This window comes from Heptranchias perlo, chromosome 10 (assembly GCF_035084215.1).
Source record: "Heptranchias perlo isolate sHepPer1 chromosome 10, sHepPer1.hap1, whole genome shotgun sequence".
Lineage (NCBI taxonomy): Eukaryota > Metazoa > Chordata > Chondrichthyes > Hexanchiformes > Hexanchidae > Heptranchias > Heptranchias perlo.
Window position 1 is genome coordinate 58,768,707 of NC_090334.1, and position 19,050 is coordinate 58,787,756.

At 40.9% G+C, this 19,050-nt stretch overlaps 1 protein-coding gene across 4 annotated transcripts in view; it reads left to right on the forward strand.

The window, feature by feature from the left end:
- Window positions 1-1,737: 1,737 nt before the first annotated feature.
- Window positions 1,738-19,050, forward strand: part of zc3h14 (zinc finger CCCH-type containing 14) — a 37,006-nt gene continuing 19,693 nt past the window's right edge. For 2 of the 4 annotated variants that reach the window (XM_067991876.1, XM_067991877.1), the window contains exons 1-7: window positions 1,738-1,843; window positions 12,719-12,761; window positions 13,813-13,927; window positions 15,207-15,247; window positions 15,445-15,646; window positions 16,711-17,176; window positions 18,895-19,046. In XM_067991876.1, the coding sequence (XP_067847977.1) occupies window positions 1,808-1,843; window positions 12,719-12,761; window positions 13,813-13,927; window positions 15,207-15,247; window positions 15,445-15,646; window positions 16,711-17,176; window positions 18,895-19,046 (1,055 nt within the window). In that variant the 5' untranslated portion in view covers window positions 1,738-1,807. Of the gene's footprint in view, window positions 1,844-7,614; window positions 7,729-12,718; window positions 12,762-13,812; window positions 13,928-15,206; window positions 15,248-15,444; window positions 15,647-16,710; window positions 17,177-18,894; window positions 19,047-19,050 lie in introns of all 4 variants that reach the window. The other 2 variants (XM_067991880.1, XM_067991878.1) reach the window with 2 other exon arrangements.

Below are 19,050 nucleotides of genomic sequence, written 5' to 3' on the forward strand. Positions count from 1 at the left end.
TTTGATTGCCGGTGGGAGTCCCGCATGCGGGGACTGCGCGCGCACCGATTCGCGTCATTGGGGAACACGGATGTGGGCGGGTTGGAGCCGGGCTCCGGACCCTCTCCGGGAATCCCCAATTTTAGGAGCCCTCCCACCACGAACGCACCCGCTCGGCCATCCGAAAATTGACCCCATTAACTCTGTTTCTTTCTACACAGATGCCACCTGACTTGCTGAGCTCCTCCAGCTTTTTCTGTTTTTATTTCAGATTTCCAGCATCTAGTATTTCCAGTATTTTACTTTTGAACAATTAAATTTTCATTGACCGAGGCTCGGTTCACTTATGAACAATTAGAATTTGTACTCTGGAAGGAGTATAGCTCCACTTTAGCAGAATAATACATTGTGTATTACATGGTATAATATTCTTGGCTCATAAAACAGCATATTATTTTCCTGAAGTTACCTTTTAATAGCTTTAGCCTGTTCCCTCTTGTCCTGCTCCCTCAATTTTACTTAAAGTAATATTATAGATTTGCTTTTCCAATACCGTTAACTATTTAATATACTTTTGTGAGATTACTTCTCAGACAGGCTGAAAAGTCACGTCTGTCCTTTCTTTTGTCATAACTCAGACCCATGACACCAGCAATTATTCTCATGGCTCTTCTCTGCACTGTTTCCAGGACTTGAATGTCTCCCTAGTGTCTCAGCGACCAACATTATTCAAGGTGTGGTCTGACCACAGCACTGTACAGTTTGATCATAACTTCCTCTGCTGTAAATTTTTCACTATGTAGTTCAACATGCTATTGGCTTTGATAATATAGTCTTTCACAATCCTCTCACAATTTGCTATAATCCTAATTTCATGCTATCAGCACATTTCAATATTTTTCTCCTAAGTCCAGATCATTCATGTATAATCTAAAGCAAAATACTGCAGATGCTGGAAATTTGAAATGAAAACAGAAAATGCTGGAGAAGCTCAGCAAGTGAGGCAGCATCTGTGGAGAAAGAAACAGAGTTAATGTTTCAGGTGAAAGATGTTCCAGTTCTGACAAAAGGCCTTCGATCTGAAACGTTAACTCTGTTTCTTTCTCCACAGATGCTGCCTGACTTGCTGAGCTTCTTCAGCATTTTCTGTTTTTATTTCATTTATGCATAAACAACTATTATCATGATTTCAGCAAGGCAGTGTAAATTGCTTGTTGGTTATAGCAAATTCTATACTTTTAAGATGGTTATTTTCTGTGGAAAGAGAATTTTAGTTTTAAAAAATATCCAATGTATAGTTATTATACTTTTAATATTCAAAAATTAGCTTGGCATTTGAAAAAGAGAAATTGAAAGGGAAAGGTCACAAGGTAGATTTGAGAGAAAAAAACATGGAAGTGGAGAGGTAAGACAATGCCAGCGGGTATGAGAGCTGGAAATAGGAAGAAGGAATGAAAGGGAAACAGAAACGCAGGAAATGAATGGGTAAGAGAATGGGAGAGTATAATCCCTATTTCAAGTAAACAGCCATATCCACCACCATTCTCGCTGACATAAATGTCATTTTACGTTTCTTGTATTTTCAGCCCTGTTCATTTTGCATTCGTATAAATGAATTAAAATTTGAAATATCTTGATTTGTTCACTGAAGTTGTTGCTGTATTTCGAAATTCTAGCTGAACACCATTTTCGGCCTCCGCGCATGCGGAAGTTTGAGCTGAATGGCACCCCATACCCCCCCCCCCCCCCGCCGGATCCGCGGTTGCTGAGGGATCGAGTGGGAAGCGGCGACACGAAGCGAGGAGCGGCCGAGGCCTAATGACCAGGGATGGAAATAGGAACTGAAATCAGCCGCAAGATCAGAGTAAGTCTCGATTCATTCAAACTACGGGGGTGGTGGTGGAGGGGGGGGAAAAATAACCCGTGACCGCAGGTGTAGTCGGTCGGGCCTCGCTATCGAGTCGGTGCCGCCGCCGCCGCCGCCGCCGCCATCGGGAGGTTCGTTACCGGCTGCGGCCCGAGGCCCGAATTGGACCCGCTCTAATCATGAGGGAAGATGAGGATTAAATAAAAAGTTACAGCGACTTCATTAGCAGCGAGGAGTTAACCCGTGCACCGCATGCGGAAAAAGTTTTATTTTGCTGTCCTTTCTGGTTTGCGGCAACGGCCCCTCGCACAGGCGGCGAAAGTCGCTCTGAATTACGGGGTTATCTTCGCAATGAACCGCCGCACCGCACCGCACCGCTGGTTAATCTGCAGACGTGTCTCACACAGCAGAGATGGTAAAAGTATTCGGATCATTCCTGAATTATAGGGGTGTTGGTGGGGGAAGGAATGTTTCAGCGAGGATGAGCCCCGTGTGACCAGTGGATGTAAGCTGATTTATAACTTAATACATTTGTTATCCGCTAAGTTCTGCAGCCAATTTCTCTCGACTGATGCTGCTTGATCCGCTGAGTGTTTCCAGCGTTTTCTGTTTTTAATTTTAAATCTGCAAGTCTGTCGCTTGCAGCTTTATTCACTTTCTATGATAGGTAATGGGGAACGCACCACTAACAAGTATGGCAAATATCTGCATTTTATATATTGGCCTAGAAATTCGTCACGCGTACCTGTTCTACAAAAAAAAATTGAAACCTATTTGATCACACCTGTGCACTTTAAAGCAGAGGTCTCTATCTTTTTTTCCCTCCCCAGCCAAAGGAAAAATTAAACTCAATTGTAATGTATTCTGGTTGAGCTTGGCTAGATCTCTGATTAAGCGGAGATCAAGGATTGAACCTGAAATCTTCCTGGTGGATACTGCTTACTACCTACCATAGGATATGATGCATTTTCCCACTGAGTTAGAAACATAGGTACAGGATTAAGCCATTCAGCCCCTCGAACCTGTTCCACCATTCAGTTAGATCATGGCTGATCTGTATCTTAACTCCATTTACCTGGTAGTGATTAATACCCTTGCCTAACAAAAATCCATCAATTTCAGTTTTGAAATTTTCAATTGACCTAGCCTCAACAGCTTTTTTTATTCGTTCATGGGATGTGGGCGTCGCTGGCGAGGGCAGCATTTATTGCCCTTCCCTAATTGCCCTTGAGAAGGTGGTGGTGAGCCGCCTTCTTGAACTGCTGCAGTCCCTGTGGTGAAGGATCTCCCACAGTGCTGTTAGGTAGGGAGTTCCAGGATTTTGACCCAGCGACGATGAAGGAACGGCGATATATTTCCAAGTCGGGATGGTGTGTGACTTGGAGGGGACCGTGCAGGTGGTGGTGTTCCCATGTGCCTGCTGCCCTTGTCCTTCTAGGTGGTAGAGGTCACGGGTTTGGGAGGTGCTGTCGAAGAAGCCTTGGTGAGTTGTTGCAGTGCATCCTGTGGATGGCACACAGTGCGCTGGTGGTGGAGGGAGTGAATGTTTAGGGTGGTGGATGGGGTGCCAATCAAGCGGGCTTCTTTGTCCTGGATGGTGTCGAGCTTCTTGAGTGTTGTTGGAGCTGCACTCATCCAGGCAAGTGGAGAGTATTCCATCACACTCCTGACTTGTGCCTTGTAGATGGTGGAAAGGCTTTGGGGAGTCAGGAGGTGAGTCACTCGCCGCAGAATACCCAGCCTCTGACCTGCTCTTGTAGCCACAGTATTTATGTGGCTGGTCCAGTTAAGTTTCTGGTCGATGGTGACCCCCAGGATATTGATGGTGGGGGATTCGGCGATGGTAATGCCGTTGAATGTCAAGGGGAAGTGGTTCGACTCTCTCTTGTTGGAAATGGTCATTGCCTGGCACTTGTCTGGCGCGAATGTTACTTGCCACTTATGAGCCCACGCCTGGATGTTGTCCAGGTCTTGCTGCATGCGGGCATGGACTGCTTCATTATCTGAGGCATTGCGAATGGAACTGAATACTGTGCAATCATCTGCGAATATCCCCATTTCTGACCTTATGATGGAGGGAAGGTCGTTGATGAAGCAGCTGAAGATGGTTGGGCCTAGGACACTGCCCTGAGGAACTCCTGCAGCAATGTCGTGGGGCTGAGATGATTGGCCTCCAATAACCACGACCATCTTCCTTTGTGCTAGGTATGACTCCAGCCACTGGAGTGGTTTCCCCCTGATTCCCATTGACTTCAATTTTACTAGGGCTCTTTGGTGCCACACTCTGACAAATGCTGCCTTGATGTCAAGGGCTGTCACTCTCACCTCACCTCTGGAATTCAGCTCTTTTGTCCATGTTTGGACCAAGTTTATAATGAGGTCTGGAGCGGAGTGGTCCGGGCGGAACCCAAACTGAGCATCGGTGCGCAGGTTATTGGTAAGTAAGTGCCGCTTGATAGTACTGTCGATGACCCCTTCCATCACTTTGATGATGATTAAGAGTAGACTGATGGGGAGGTAATTGGCTGGATTGGACTTGTCCTACTTTTTGTGGACAGGACATAACTGGGCAATCTTCCACATTGTTGGGTAGATGCCAGTGTTGTAGCTGTACTGGAACAGTTTGGCTAGAGGCGCGGCTAGTTCTGGAGCACAAGTCTTCAGCACTACAGCCGGGATGCTGTCGGGGCCCATAGCCTTTGCTGTATCCAGTGCACTCAGCCGTTTCTTGATATCACGTGGAGTGAATCGAATTGGCTGGAGCCTGGCTTCTGTGATGGTGGGGATATCGGGAGGAGGCCGAGATGGATCATCCACTCGGCACTCCTGGCTGAAGATGGTTGCAAATGCTTCAGCCTTGTCTTTTGCACTCACGTGCTGGACTCCGCCATCATTGAAGCCTCCTCCTCCCATTAGTTGTTTAATTGTCCACCACCATTCACGACTGGATGTGGCAGGACTGCAGAGCATTGATCTGATCCGTTGGTTGTGGAATCGCTTAGCTCTGTCTATAGCGTGTTGCTTCTGCTGTTTAGCATGCTCATAGTCCTGAGTTGTAGCCTCACCAGGTTGCCACCTCATTTTTAGGTACGCCTGGTGCTGCTCCTGGCATGCTCTTCTACACTCCTCATTGAACCAGGGTTGATCCCCTGGCTTGTTGGTAATAGTAGAGTGAGGAATATGCCGGGCCATGAGGTTACAGATTGTGCTGGAATACAATTCTGCTGCTGCAGATGGCCCACAGCGCCTCATGGATGCCCAGTTTTGAGCTGCTAGATCCGTTGTGAATCTATCCCATTTAGCACAGTGGTAGTGCTGCACAACACGTTGGATGGTATCCTCAGTGCGAAAACGGGACTTCATCTCCACAAGGACTTTGTGGTGGTCACTCCTACCAATACTGTCGTGAACAGATGCATCTGTGACAGGTAGATTGGTGAGGATGAGGTCAAGTAGGTTTTTCTCTCGTGTTGGTTCGCTCACCACATGCCGCAGGCCCAGTCTGGCAGCTATGTCCTTCAGGACTCGGCCAGCAGTGGTGCTACCGAGCCACTCTTGGTGATGGACATTGAAGTCTCCCACGTTCTGTGCTACCCTCAGTGCTTCCTCCAAGTGGTGCTCAACATGGAGGAGGACTGATTCATCAGCTGAGGGAGGACGGTAGGTGGTAATCAGCAGGTGGTTTCCTTGCCCATGTTTGACCTGATGCCATGAGATTTCATTGGGTCCGGAGTCAATGTTGAGGACTCCCAGGGCCACTCCCTCCTGACTGTATATCACTGTACCACTCCATCTGGAGGGTCTGTCCTGCCGGTGGGACAGGACATATCCAGCGATGGTGATGGAAGAGTCTGGGATGTTGGCTGTTGGCTGAAAGGTATGATTCTGAGTGTATGGCTATGTTAGGCTGTTGCTTGACTAGTCTATGGGACAGCTCTCCCAATTTTGGCACAAGTGCCCAGATGTTAGTGAGGAGGACTTTGCAGGGTCGACTGGGCTTGGTTTGCCTTTGTCGTGTCCGGTGCCTAGTGGTCCGATGCCGGGTGGTCCGTCCGGTTTTATTCTTATTATGACTTTTTTTAGCGAGATTGTACAACTGAGTGGCTTGCTAGGCCATTTCAGAGGGCGATTAAGAATCAACCACTTTGCTGTGGGTCTGGAGTCACATATAGGCCAGACTGGGTAAGGACATCAGGTTTCCTTCCCTAAAGGGCATTAGTGAACCAGATGGGTTTTTACAACAATCCAGTTGTTTCATGGCCACCATTACTGGTACTAGTTTTTTAATTCTAAATTTTACTTATTAATTAATTGAATTTAAATTCCCCAGCAGCCGTGGCGGGATTTGAACTCATGACTCTGGATTATTAGTCTCGGCCTCTGGATTACTAGTCCAGTAACATAACCACTATGCTACCGTACCTGGGGGGTGTTATCACGGGAGCTATGCTGCTGGCATGTTTGGGTGCCTAAATATGGAATTGGATGAGGATGTGAGTTACAGTGCATAGTATAGGAAAAAAATAAGGACAATACTGAATTTTTTGGAATTAATTAATTCATTTATTCTTGCCACTCAGTACAACTCAATATTCAGTGATGATTTGAATTGCAATAATCAGTGAAAGAATACAGATATAGTTTTATATTTTATGAATGCTTTAAAGTAAATTTATATTTTAATCTGAATATTTTGTCCTATAAACCCCTTTCTGATAAGAAACACAGTTTCTGTATTAATGAGCCAAACCTTACTCAGCGAGACCTTATTTAGTGGTTCAAAAGTTCCAATTCCCCTTTAATTACAATATCAAACTAAATGTTTCTTTTAAATAATGCTGCTGTATCTATGCCCCCTTATTCACTGTAACAGCTGTCATTGGTTATGGTTAATACCAACTTTATTGCCTAGGAGACCGGGAATTGCATTTAGAATTATGGAGCATTTACTGTGCCTATTCTATTTGGATATGTGGTAAATGGATTGATGAAGCATTCTATAGGCAGACTCCATTTTCTAATTTTTCTTCTGTCTTTCCCATTCCGTTTATCTAATTTTCTCTTATTTTGATGGTTCTATGCCCCTTTTACTTTTATGTGCTTTGTGGCTTGAACTTATTTTCAGCCATTTTATGATTTCCTCCTTTCTTCTCTCTGCATATTTTCCTCCTTTCTCCTGGTTTGTTTGTCCCTCTCACTCTTTTGGCTTATTTGTGTTTCTCTTCCTGTGCTGTTGCTTGATTTCCACTGGTATTAGTTTCCAGATATTGCATCAGAGTTTTTTCCAAGAGGCTATCTTTTAAGGTGGTGGCAATGGTAGAACCCTCCTCGGGATAGTAAAGGAAATAGTCTGCATTCCCCGTATCACCAATTTCCTTGCTGTCCACCCACAGATTGCAGTTGACTGGGGTGGGGGTTGTGAGGAAGAAGAGATGTTTTTAAAGCATTACAGGTTTTATCCTCATATTTTAATTACTCTACTACATGTCTTCTTCCCCCACCAAAACTATATTTCAGGAATGATTCAGATAAGTTTACCACGTCTGCAATTTGAGACAATATCTGCAGATTAACGGGCGAGTGCTGTGCTGGTTCATTGCAAAGATATTCCGTAATTCAGAGTAAGTTTTGATATCTATGCAAGAGCTGCTGTTGCAAACCAGAAAGGACAACAAATTAAATTTTCTGCAGATGGTGGGCAGGTTGAATTAATCCTCCGTTACTAATAAAGACACTGTAACTTTATCTATCTTCCCTTTTATTATTAGAGCGAGAGCAATTTGGGCCACAGCCGGGAACTAACCTTCTGACAATGGTGCGTCACCTCAATGCGAGATGTTGGTTAGCCCTTGTAGGTACTGAAAAAATATAAAATGTAATGGGTAAGTCGGAACTTACAACAGCAGTGTGCATTTCTATAGTATATCATGCAGGAAGCATTCAAAATGCTTTGCATTAAGGGGCGAAAAAACAGTGGGCACTGAGTGGGTAGGGTCAGAGAATGTTACAGATGAGGAATGCTATTCAATTCAAATTGGTTCATCCATCCAAAAAGACCCTAAAACTCCTCCCCTCTTCCCCCCCCCCCCCCCCCCCCCCATTGCCACATCCAATTGGTTCATAAATGATTCCAGGCTTTTTGCCTCCATTACTCGATCTGGAAGTTCATTCCATATATTGATCACTGCTGTGACAAACTACATTCTGATACAAGTCCTAAATTTGCCCTTTACTAGTTTGAACCTGTGTCCCCTTGTCCTGCTAATGCAATTTGGTATTGTATATTTATATAAGCGTATCTTGTCCAACTTATTCTGTAATTTTTGAGCTTCTCTGATTCCACTGCTGTTTCTAATTTGGTACAATCTGTAAAATTAACCAATGCACTGTTTCTGAATCCAAGTCATTGACGTAAATTAGAAACAATAGTAGTCCCAACTTTGATCTTTGGGGCAGTCCGCTTAATACCTCCCCCACCTCACCATGACTCCCTTAACAAGTACCCATTGTTTTCTACCCTTCAGTCAGTTTCTTGTCCATTCCTAGGATTGACCTTGTACCCCACAGCTTTGTGCTTGACTAAGAGCCTCTCATGTGGAAATGTCAAATTTCTTTTGGAAATCTAGATATAATACATTATAGGGCTTTCTGAAGTCCACTTGGCATGCCACTTCCTCAAAGAAGTCAAGAAGGGTGGTCAGACAGGATCTTTCCTTTCTGAACCCATGTTCACTGCTGTTCACTAGGTTATTATTGTACATATAATCCTCATGTTTACTCCTGATAATCAATTCCATTATTTTACATGGGATTGAAATAGGTCAAATGGGTCTATATTTGCCTTTTTGAAAAAGGGCAACGCATTGCACTGTTTCATATGTACTGGCACCTTCCAAGTGTCCAGTGACGCCCTCTTAATGATTGTCTCTGCTTCACAAATCTCCTAGCTCTCTGGGGATTTTTTGGTTTTCAGCCCAATTAGCCTGTCTAGCAATTCCATCTCATTTATATCAGTCACTAATTTTGCCTGAGTTATCTGTTTGGGGAAGGCGTGTTTCTCATAGCTTCTCTTGTGCATACTTGGAGGAAATAATCATTCACAATGTTGCGCTTATCCTCTGCTTCCAGCCCATTTCATCTTTTTAGTTCTCACCTTTTCCCTGACTACCCTTTTACTGTTGAATTACTGAAAGAATTTCTCACTGCTATGTTTTGCCGTTGTGGCTTTTTTTCAAGGTCTCTCCTTGATCCTCTGCTCAACCTTTTTCTGCATGTCCTTATGTACAATCCCAGTAAATACCTTTCCCATCCTCTAGGATTTGTAGAAGTCAGTTTTCCTCTTTTATTTCCTTCTCATTTGTTTATTGATCCATTTAGAGGAGGTGATCTAAGGTTTTTTAAAATTATGAACGGTTTTGATAGGCTGAATAAGGAAAGACTATACTTTGGTTCGGGAATGAGTGACAAGAGGTCTCCAATTTAAAATTTTTACTGAGTGAGGAGAGAGATTAGGGGAAATTTCTTTACTCAGTTGTTGGAACATAGAATGCTTTGCCATGGTAGTTGAGGCAAATACCATTGCATCATTTAAGGTAAGTGTTCGAGTCATAAAGATACATGGCTATGGGGAGAGCGCAGGGCAGTGGCATTAGTTTTAGATGCTATAGCAAAGAGCCAGCACAGTCTCATTAGGCTAAATAGCTTCCACCTGTGCTGGGTTAAGGGGGCACTGAGAGGTTTATGGTGGGGGCGGAAGTCACAGTTGAAAAGAAGGGTTCTGAGGAGGTTTTTGAAAACATGAATGGAGATGACAATGCAGAGCAATCCAGGTAGAGAATTCCAGAAAACAAGGGTGTGGTGGTTGAACAAGTAGCTACCAGTGATGGAGCAGCAGACCAGCAGTAGCCTGGTGTTAGAGGAATGAGGGTGCATATGAAGGGCAAGGATGGATGGGATCAACAAGTTAAGGTTGGGTGAAGCCATGGAGGGATTGGAGCCTTGATGTGATAAAGGTGGGAACTTAGAGTTTCAGTAGAGGTAGGATCAGAAGTGGGCAACATTGCAGAGGTAGAATAAATTGGTCTTGGTAGCAGAATGGATGTGAAAGAGGAATCTGAGCTTGGTATACTAAGTTCCATGCTTCCCAACTGTTGAGCTGGTAATGGGGATTTCTGATGGAGTCAGATGCAGATGCTGGCAGGAGCCGAAAAGGATGGTTTTGGTTTAGCCAACATAAGTGGAGGAAATTCTGGTTCATCCAGATCTTGCTGTCACACAGATAGTTGGAAAGTATAGCAAAACCTTTGGATTGATGGAGCAGATATGCAGTTAGAACTGGATGTCTTCCGTGTACATGTGGGAGCTTCTGGATGATATTGCTGAGGGGTAGCATGTAAATAGTGAAGAGGAGAGGAACAAGGATGGAACCCTGGGATACATCAGAGGTGCATCCTTATTTATGTATTGAATTAAATGGGCGAACTGATCTAAATAAGGGCAAGTTTATTTTGAGTAAAATAGAAATGTCATCACCTTACTGATGCTTGCAGCTTTCTTCTCACCCAGGCTTTTTGACATTGTTATGCAGGCTGATGTATCAAATTTTGCTTTATTGTGGGTCCTCTGAGTTGCTTTTGGTTTATTTTGCATCATGATGCAGACACACCGATGAACAAAGTCAGTTCAATTCCTATTGTCAGGGCAGTCCTCACGCATTAAGAGTTTTTCATTTTCAACTTAGCCACAGCTCAAGTTTTACAGAAAACAGATTCCATCATCTCAGGGATGACAACAATAAAAGTTGCCATTTTTTTACTAATATATAACAGTTCCTAATATAAAACAATTAAATTGTAGATATAAATTTGAACAAATGTTATGCATGTGCAATTAAATGAGTCTCTGTCCTGTATGAATCTACCTCCATTGGGCCTGCAGGGAGATTGGCGCCAAATCAGGGAGAGCATATTATTTGAGTAGCATTCCTTGGGGACCCAATCATCAAGTTGTAGGTGCATTTTTATAGGTGTATCGATATCTCCCTCCCAACATTAACGATTGTGTGACAGTCATTTGATGATCAATGCGTTGCCAGATTTTTCTATATCCTTAGTACCTGAGATTCTTTGTGCTTATCTGCCTAGCACCAATATTGGGCTTAACTACTACTAAATTCCCATTCGTCAGCTCAGCGACGATTCAGCCAAATTAGTTCACTCTTGCTGTTGGTTCTGAACTAGCCTGGTTGTTTCAGTCATCTGTATCCCATTCTGTGAGGAGTCTCTCTTGACATTGTTTATCCAGCGCTTCCTTGGTCTTCCTCGGCTAGATCTGCATAGTAGGTATTTGGGAAAGACATAATTTCAGAGCCGTTTGCATTTCAAACATCAAAGATTTTCAGTCAGTTTTAATATTTGAATTTACTCCTGCTTCAGTTGGGCTCTACTATGTTGATATTCATCAAAATGTTTGCAATAACTTGACAAAATGTTTGTTGGAATTGAAGCCAATGCAATGTATAATCTTGAAAATGGAAGTGATAATACATCTTGCATATGTGCCAACCTACAAAACTTGGAAAAGCTGATGGACAACTAATATTTAAAAAAAAGCTGATTTCTCAATAAAAAAATGTGCAACTGAAAAACAGCCTATGACCAAGGCTATTGATTCAAGACAACTGAATACGTTAAACACCTTGTTAGGAAATTGTATTTCAGGATTTTTATTGGTGTTTTGGGATCACGTTCACTAAGTCAGTTGTTTTTTCTGTAAGAACTGAAACCTAATAGCCTCGTGTAGCACATATGAAAATGGGAGTGCAGTGGAACATTAACTTGTGATATGCGCTGCAGCTTTACCCAACATCAGTTGTATTATAAGGAAAAAATAAACTACACAAAAGTGCATTTTTTGCATTGGTAGATTTAGATATTTTTTAAAGGGGAAGTGAGAGACAGCAGAGCTGAGGCTTGTATGTCTGAAGAAATACTAGCCTTGTTAAATATTCACCATGTTGGACTAATTTACAATAACTTGCATTTATATAATGCCTTGAACATTAAAAAAAACCCTCCGAAAGCAGTTCACTGAAAAGTAGTCATACAAAAATGGATGCCATGCCAAAGAAAGATATTAGAAGTGGTGGGTTTTAAGGAAGGTCTTAAAGGAGGAGGGGGAGGCGGAGGGAATTCCAGATCATGGGCCTAGACGGCTGACGGCACATTTAGCCATTTAAACCCTGGGATCATCTGTTTGTATGGTTTGATGCTAAAGATACCATCTTGGTAGTTTAGCATGATCTCGAATTCCCTTCGCCCCTTCGCCTCTCCGCCTCCCCCTTCTCCTTTGAAACCTTCCTTAAAACCTACCTCTTTGACCAAGCTTTTGGTCACCCCTTCTAATATCTCTTTGGCTTGGCACTCATTTTTGTGGAACTGGAAATAAAATTGTATGAGACTGCTAGAATGGAGCAAATATAACACTTATAGTTTGAATTGCATGAATTTTTAAATACAGAAATTCTAAATATTATATGTGAAATGTTAGTAGCAGCATCAGGAAAGCTATGAGAATGTTTTCCCAAATAATGTCCATAACTGTGCAGACAAAAATAGGTTATTCATTTGTTGTCTTTTCTGGACATTTTGGACAGTGTTCCCCATCCAGCACTGTGTAACTTAGTCTCTTGATCTTTTCACTGCAACTTGTCAACAGAATATTGTTGGTATTTATTGATTCTCCAAGTAGGTTATCCCATATAACTGTTTAGAAATACATCATACTGTTCACCTGAATATTATTTGCCAGAATTTATAAATTTCTGCTTGTGTTTGATCCACACAAATAAATTAATCTGTATTTAACTTTCAGACTGCCATTAAGGGAAAACTGCAGGAGCTTGGGGCTTATGCAGGTATGCTGTTAATGATGCTTTGTGTCAAAACTGTTAATTATAATACACATTCTCTGAATAAGTGGAATTCTGTAGATGCACAATTTTGGAGAAGAATCCCAGCAGAACATGGAAGGTGCATTTTTTTCTGTATTAAAATTCAGATCACACACTACTAAATATTGCTGATAGTAAATATAGAATAGATACTTTTCACTGGAAACTTGAACAGTACAATGTTTTGGTTTAATGGTTTTTGTAAAGTTTTACAATTATCACCTAAATAGGTTATTCATGCTGAATATAATAAGCAATTAATTGGAACTGGGAAGTATTAACTTTAAATTGCTTCTAAACATGACCAAGAACATCAAGACCTGTTTAAAATATCTTGTTGGATAACATACTGATGTTCACAGCATTACAGCAAAACTACCATTAAATGAAAGCTATTTCCTAGCATTGCTGCACTGCAGATAATACCAATTTTGTGGAAAAACAAATGGACTGTAAAAGATGCAGTGTTATTTATATTTAAGTACACAAACATATTGAAGGAAACGCACTGTCGGGGTTCTTGGTTTACAATTTTAATGCTTTTCTGGATTTGATGTTTATTTTTGGTGCTTTCTGGCTTTGACAATTTTGGTGTTTTTCCAAATTTGGTGGGATGGGGGGACTGTAGCAAAAAAAGCAGATTCAGTGTTTTAAAATGGCTCTTGCTCTGATGTGATTTAATTGGCAAAGTGAGCAGGAGCAGCTTTGAAAGAGCAGGTGTATTCGATGTCTAATTTTAAAAAAAACATTAAAATTAAAATCTTGGATTCAGTGGGATTTTTATTGTTTTTTTTAAAAACATGCACTTTTTTCACACTCTCCAAACTGGTAGTTCAGAATACGGAGTGTATGGCATCTTAGAGTTAGATTTAAATGAACCTTGCTCTAACCTATAGCTTTTGCTTTCAATGTGAGGGTTAGAATTGAACTTGGTTCCCAATGGATAATAGTGTGCTGATTCCATTAACTCTATTTTTGCTTCTAACGTACAGACTTTTTTCCTTCCCATGTATAGATGAAGAACTACCCGATTACATCATGGTTATGGTAGCCAATAAAAAGAGCCAAGAACAGATGGCAGAAGATCTTGGTCTTTTTCTGGGAAGTAACACCGTCAAATTTACTGTGTGGTAAGTTTTTTGCTTTTGGATAACAATTAAGCTTTAGTTTCTTTTCTGTTCTATATAATGTGTTTCTATATTTTAATACCTGTGTTTTAAAATATAGAAAGGTTGCAAAATTATACTTTCAGAAATGCATGTTTAAAATTATAAAAACATTGAATTTGTTCTGATAGTTCTGTGATTTTATTTTAAGGGCCCATGGGATTCTGCGGCAAGCCCAACCAATTTCTGCGGTTTAAAAATGTAGATTCAGCAGCAAGTCAGTCAAGGGTTTGGGGACTTCTCAACCTAAAACACAAAACAGTACTAAACTAGTGGTCTTTATTTGGAAAAACAAAGCATTTAAACTGTTTAAAAAGCAGCATGTAGTGCTCAACTTGACCCTTTTGTGTTGCTTAGCTGTTACAGTAGTATCTACCACTTACAATTATCTGTCTCACCTGATTTTACGTGGAGTCAGGTGAGACTTGGAGCTGAAGCAGTGGCAACTAGTATCTGGTGTTATGAATCCAAATCATGTCAATTGTTAACAATCTTGTAATCCCATTGATTTGCTATGCGATCTCTGTATTTCACAATTCAAGCATTTACCTGCTAATTTATAAGTCTGCACCCCTGGTATAACCTGCCCTTTTTTTCCTCCATATTCCTGGGACACTGGAGACTTTTATTTACCTGCTAAACTGGATTTCTGCAAAGCCAGCTGGTTAAGGAGCACAGATGAATGGGGTTACAGAATCCCAAAACATTTCACATCTTGCACTCTGCACGTGGGAATGGAAGTGGGCCTTTCAGCCCATTGAGCCTGTTACGCCGTTCAGTTAGATCATGGCCGATCTATATCTTAACTCCGTCTACCTACTTGGTTCTGTAACCCTTCATACCCTTGCCTAACAAAAATATGCTGATGAAGTGTGCATGATAAGAGCTGCATTTTGGTGGTGATCAGAAGATTGGTGTCAGGTGATGCAATTCGGTACTGGTATTGGTATACTAATTATTGGCTGCAATATAATTGCAGTGGGTAAACTAGGGAAGTAAAGCAAGAAAAGTAAACGGCAGGGGAGAGGTTCTGTCGTGAGTGCTAAATTCTGCAGAACACTAGGGGCACTAGTTATATTGTCCCTTATGTAAAATCCTCAAGTTCTGTGGATAATCATAACCTGTGGAGATTTTGAAGCTTGTGTATTATGTAGAAGTCTTTTATTTTAAGTAAAAGTGAAATACATATCTTAATTTTAAGCCTTGCAGTATTCGAGGAACTTAATGTACTGCTTTTATTTAGGCTGCACGGTGTCCTTAACAAGCTACGCTCTGTAACGGTTGGTAAGTACACCTAGATAACTTTTAATTTTAACTTGAAAACAATAGCATTCATGTTAAAATCAATGCACAAAACTTAAATTTTGAATAGATAAAAAGAAAAACAGCAAATACTAGAAATCAGAATTTATATTTTGAAGATTGAACTATGATGAACTCTGTTTTATTACTGTTAATTTTTTTTCTTTTTTGATTCACAGAACCCACTAGTTTAAAGGAACAGTCAAACTACACAGATAGCAATGTGTTTCCTTCGGAAAAGAGTCAAGCAGCTGTCAGTGGAAGCACTGATCAAAGCAGTGATGATGTTCGCATTCTTGCTGTCTCTAGCACACTTTCTGAAAAAAATGATTTTCGGGTTTCTACCAGCTCGTTGCAAGAGCAAACAATGCCCAATGTCAGGTAGGAGAAATTAAATTAAATAGTTGTTTTTTTGAGTATCAATTGTAGATTCTGTAGGTGAATGCATAGCTCGTAAAACAAGTGATGTCATTTATTAGGAAAAATTGGATGAGCTGGTTTCAGTTGAAAATGTGTTTTTTAAAAAATTGATACAGTAAGACCCTGCTCAGCTGAATCCTTCACTAATGCCACTCCAATTTACAGCGTGGGAGATGCATCCCACTCTAAGTACTGTACCTGTAGCTCACTCATCAAATCTATTTGACCTGAAATTCTGATTTGCCTCCTCAGTTCCTAAGTAGGCTGATCCGCTTCTGTCAGTGGCCATTAATAGGTAATTAAAGAGATTGTCAAGAAGTGGAACCTTTTATTAATCACAACTGAACTGATAGTGACTTGAAAAGTTATGTAATGATCTGCATCCATTTTTGTTTTAGCTAATCCTGAGAGTTATGCATGTTTGACAATGTTTAACGATGGAATGGTTGGGAATTTATATCTGAGTTCAGTTTTATAATAAACTGAGCTAAAATGTTAGCATCGAACCACGCTTGTTAATTTCACAGGCAGGATCTCTGATTTCAGCAAGCAAAATTCTTGTCAGAAAGATCAACTCACATAGCCGATCCTTTGGTTAATTTGTGTATTTACAGCTGCTCCATGTACCCCCCCCCCCTCCCCCATGCAATCAACAAGGTTCCATTGCTTTTAATGATACAATAATACTTTGATTATGTGGGGAAGTACCAATATTGTCATCGATCCCTAAATAGTGTAGTTGAGTTTTTCAGCTAAATTTTTCTGGTTCCCCCCTCACCCAGGACCCAAAGTTTAATGTTTTAATGCCTTGAAAATAATAACAGTATAATTATACAACTTTAATAATGTATTGAAAGAGTGCTTTAAAACTGATGTTAAACGTGATTAAAACATTTGCTGCTTTGATATTACTCCAAGTGAATTAAGATTCTTTCTTTACTGTGTACAACAGGTTTATTTAAGAAGCTTGTGAATTAAATTCAGTAAGACTGTCTCTTTAACTACTTTATCTTATTTATACATAGGACAACTTCTGTGGAGAGGAGCACATCTCAGTTAACTTCAACAGTGAAGCCTTTAATGGAACCGGTCTCCTCTGAGGCAGTAATTGACATTAAACCTGAACCAGATGATCTTATCGATGAGGATCTTAACATTTTGCAGGAACTTCCATCATCTAAGAAGAAGCCTATGGTGACAGTTACCTACAATGTATCTCGTCCTTCATTTGAGGCCTTTAGGCCAGAAGAAAATGTTTCACATCCATGCAGGGCAACAGAGAATAGCACTCAGTCTTTCAGGATGTCTCAGAACAATGCACAGCCATGTAAGTTAGGAGAAAGCAATTTGCATGGCTATAGGCCATTAGAAACTACTGGCCATGCTTACCGATCATATGAAAGCAGCTTGCAAACTTACAACAGATTATCAGAAAGTGACGTACAGGTTTACAGGTCATCAAAGTCTAACTCTGATCGATCAAGTAGAGATGTGAGTATAAATTAGTAACTATGAATGTGTGGATAGATTGTTGAACCTTCTGGCGTCATTCTCCATGATATTCATGTTGCCTAGATCATGCAAGTTCTCTGTTTGTTATCTTCAGGACTGTGTAGCTCCACAGCTGCTTCCAGCTCCCAGTCACCCCTCGTTGCTATAGTATCCTCGAGCCGTTCCCTTTTCACTACCCCTAATCCTGTATCCTTCCTTACTCCTTCACTTCACTCTCACCCCTCCATTTTCTCCCCTCACCACCTATCCCCCAGATACTTTCTCCCCTTCATTACTTAGTCCTCTACAAGTACTCACTACCCCTCCAAATTCTCATTACTTTCATTCCAGAACTATTTTCCCCCTTCCCACAAAGATTTAGTTTGCCAGCCCCCATTACTGTTTCCATATTCCCTCCTGAATCCTTACAAACCCAGCATTTGCCAAATAATATATCCTCTGACTTAGCATGAGCAACACTGTAAAAGATCCATCTCCTTATTAAATGCCATGTCCTCCAAATTCTCATGAGCAACTTCCACTGATACTATAAAATGGCATGTCTACTGTGCATTTCCTGTCTGTCATGTTTCTTTATCATACTGTTACACTCAACTTTCTATGTCACACCTCAAAGAAAAGTATAAAGAAACAAAGGAACTCTCCAGGAATACTAAATCCCATATCCAGGTTGTCTGCAGTTTCTTGCTTGACTTCTATACAAACCCACTATTTATTTTAACAGCTTGTGGACTTTGTAGCCTTAAAGGGACACACACCTACACTTAACATTGTATAATGTACCTGACCTTATAAAACAGTGCACCTCTGATTTACGATGAACGTGACCACAGGAGATTTCCTCCTAATGTAAAAACTTCATGTGTGTGTGTATTTCCTGTCCATTGCAGTATGTGTGTTCAGTCTAAAAAAAATTAAAACTTGTTCTTCAACTGATGACTGATGGGCAGTTATAATTGAAACACATTTTGCTTGAAACGTTCCTGCAATTTGCTTCCCATTTACAGAATCCCCTTATAATATTTTTAGTTTTGTTATCCATGTCAGTGTCCTGACATAGTACAGCTACTACTCTCAGTTTGAATGCCTCCTTTCTTCTAACTTCTGAAGCCTTTTGCAGTAGGAAGAAATGGCATTTTCATATTTGACTTACAATACTGTATTAGGTGGTTGGGAATAAATGCTCTGTTTTTAGATGATGGGCTGAGATGTCCCTATGAAATCACCTTGAACAGCTTGATTAAATTATAGCTTTTTATCCCACCTTTAGTCATCCATTTTATTTTTTGTTATTCATAGAGTGCAGATAATCTGGATTCTATTTTTTTCTCCCTGCAAGAGATGATGTAGCTGAAATATGTTTTTTTTTAAGAAAATGTCTTTTTTTAGGAATGGTACCTGCTTTCATGCATCAAAAGTCCCAGATAGGCTAGCCATTTGGTCTGAATTGTGGTTTTTAGTTTCTGGTTGGCTTGAAGATATCTAATTGCACCATTCACTTTATATGAAATTGCATTTCTAACTAGATGCCTCACAGAGTGGCAGAATTTAGTCCCCATTCTACAAATGCACTATTGCCTTTTCAGTGGCAAATTCTTAAAGCACTACTGAAGTGATAAAAGCTATTTAGTTTGATTGCATGTAGATTGGATCATTATATTCTGTACAATAATTTGCCATTTTTTTTAAAATCATAGGATGAGAGTTCCAAGAAGAGAAAGGCATCAATCATTAGTTCTGTGGTTAAAGTAAACAAGACTAGTGATGGTGAGGAAGATGATGATGATTATAGCTCAAGAACAGGAAGTCTTCCCAGCAGTATTTCTGTCCCAGCAAAGCCTGAAAGAAGGTAC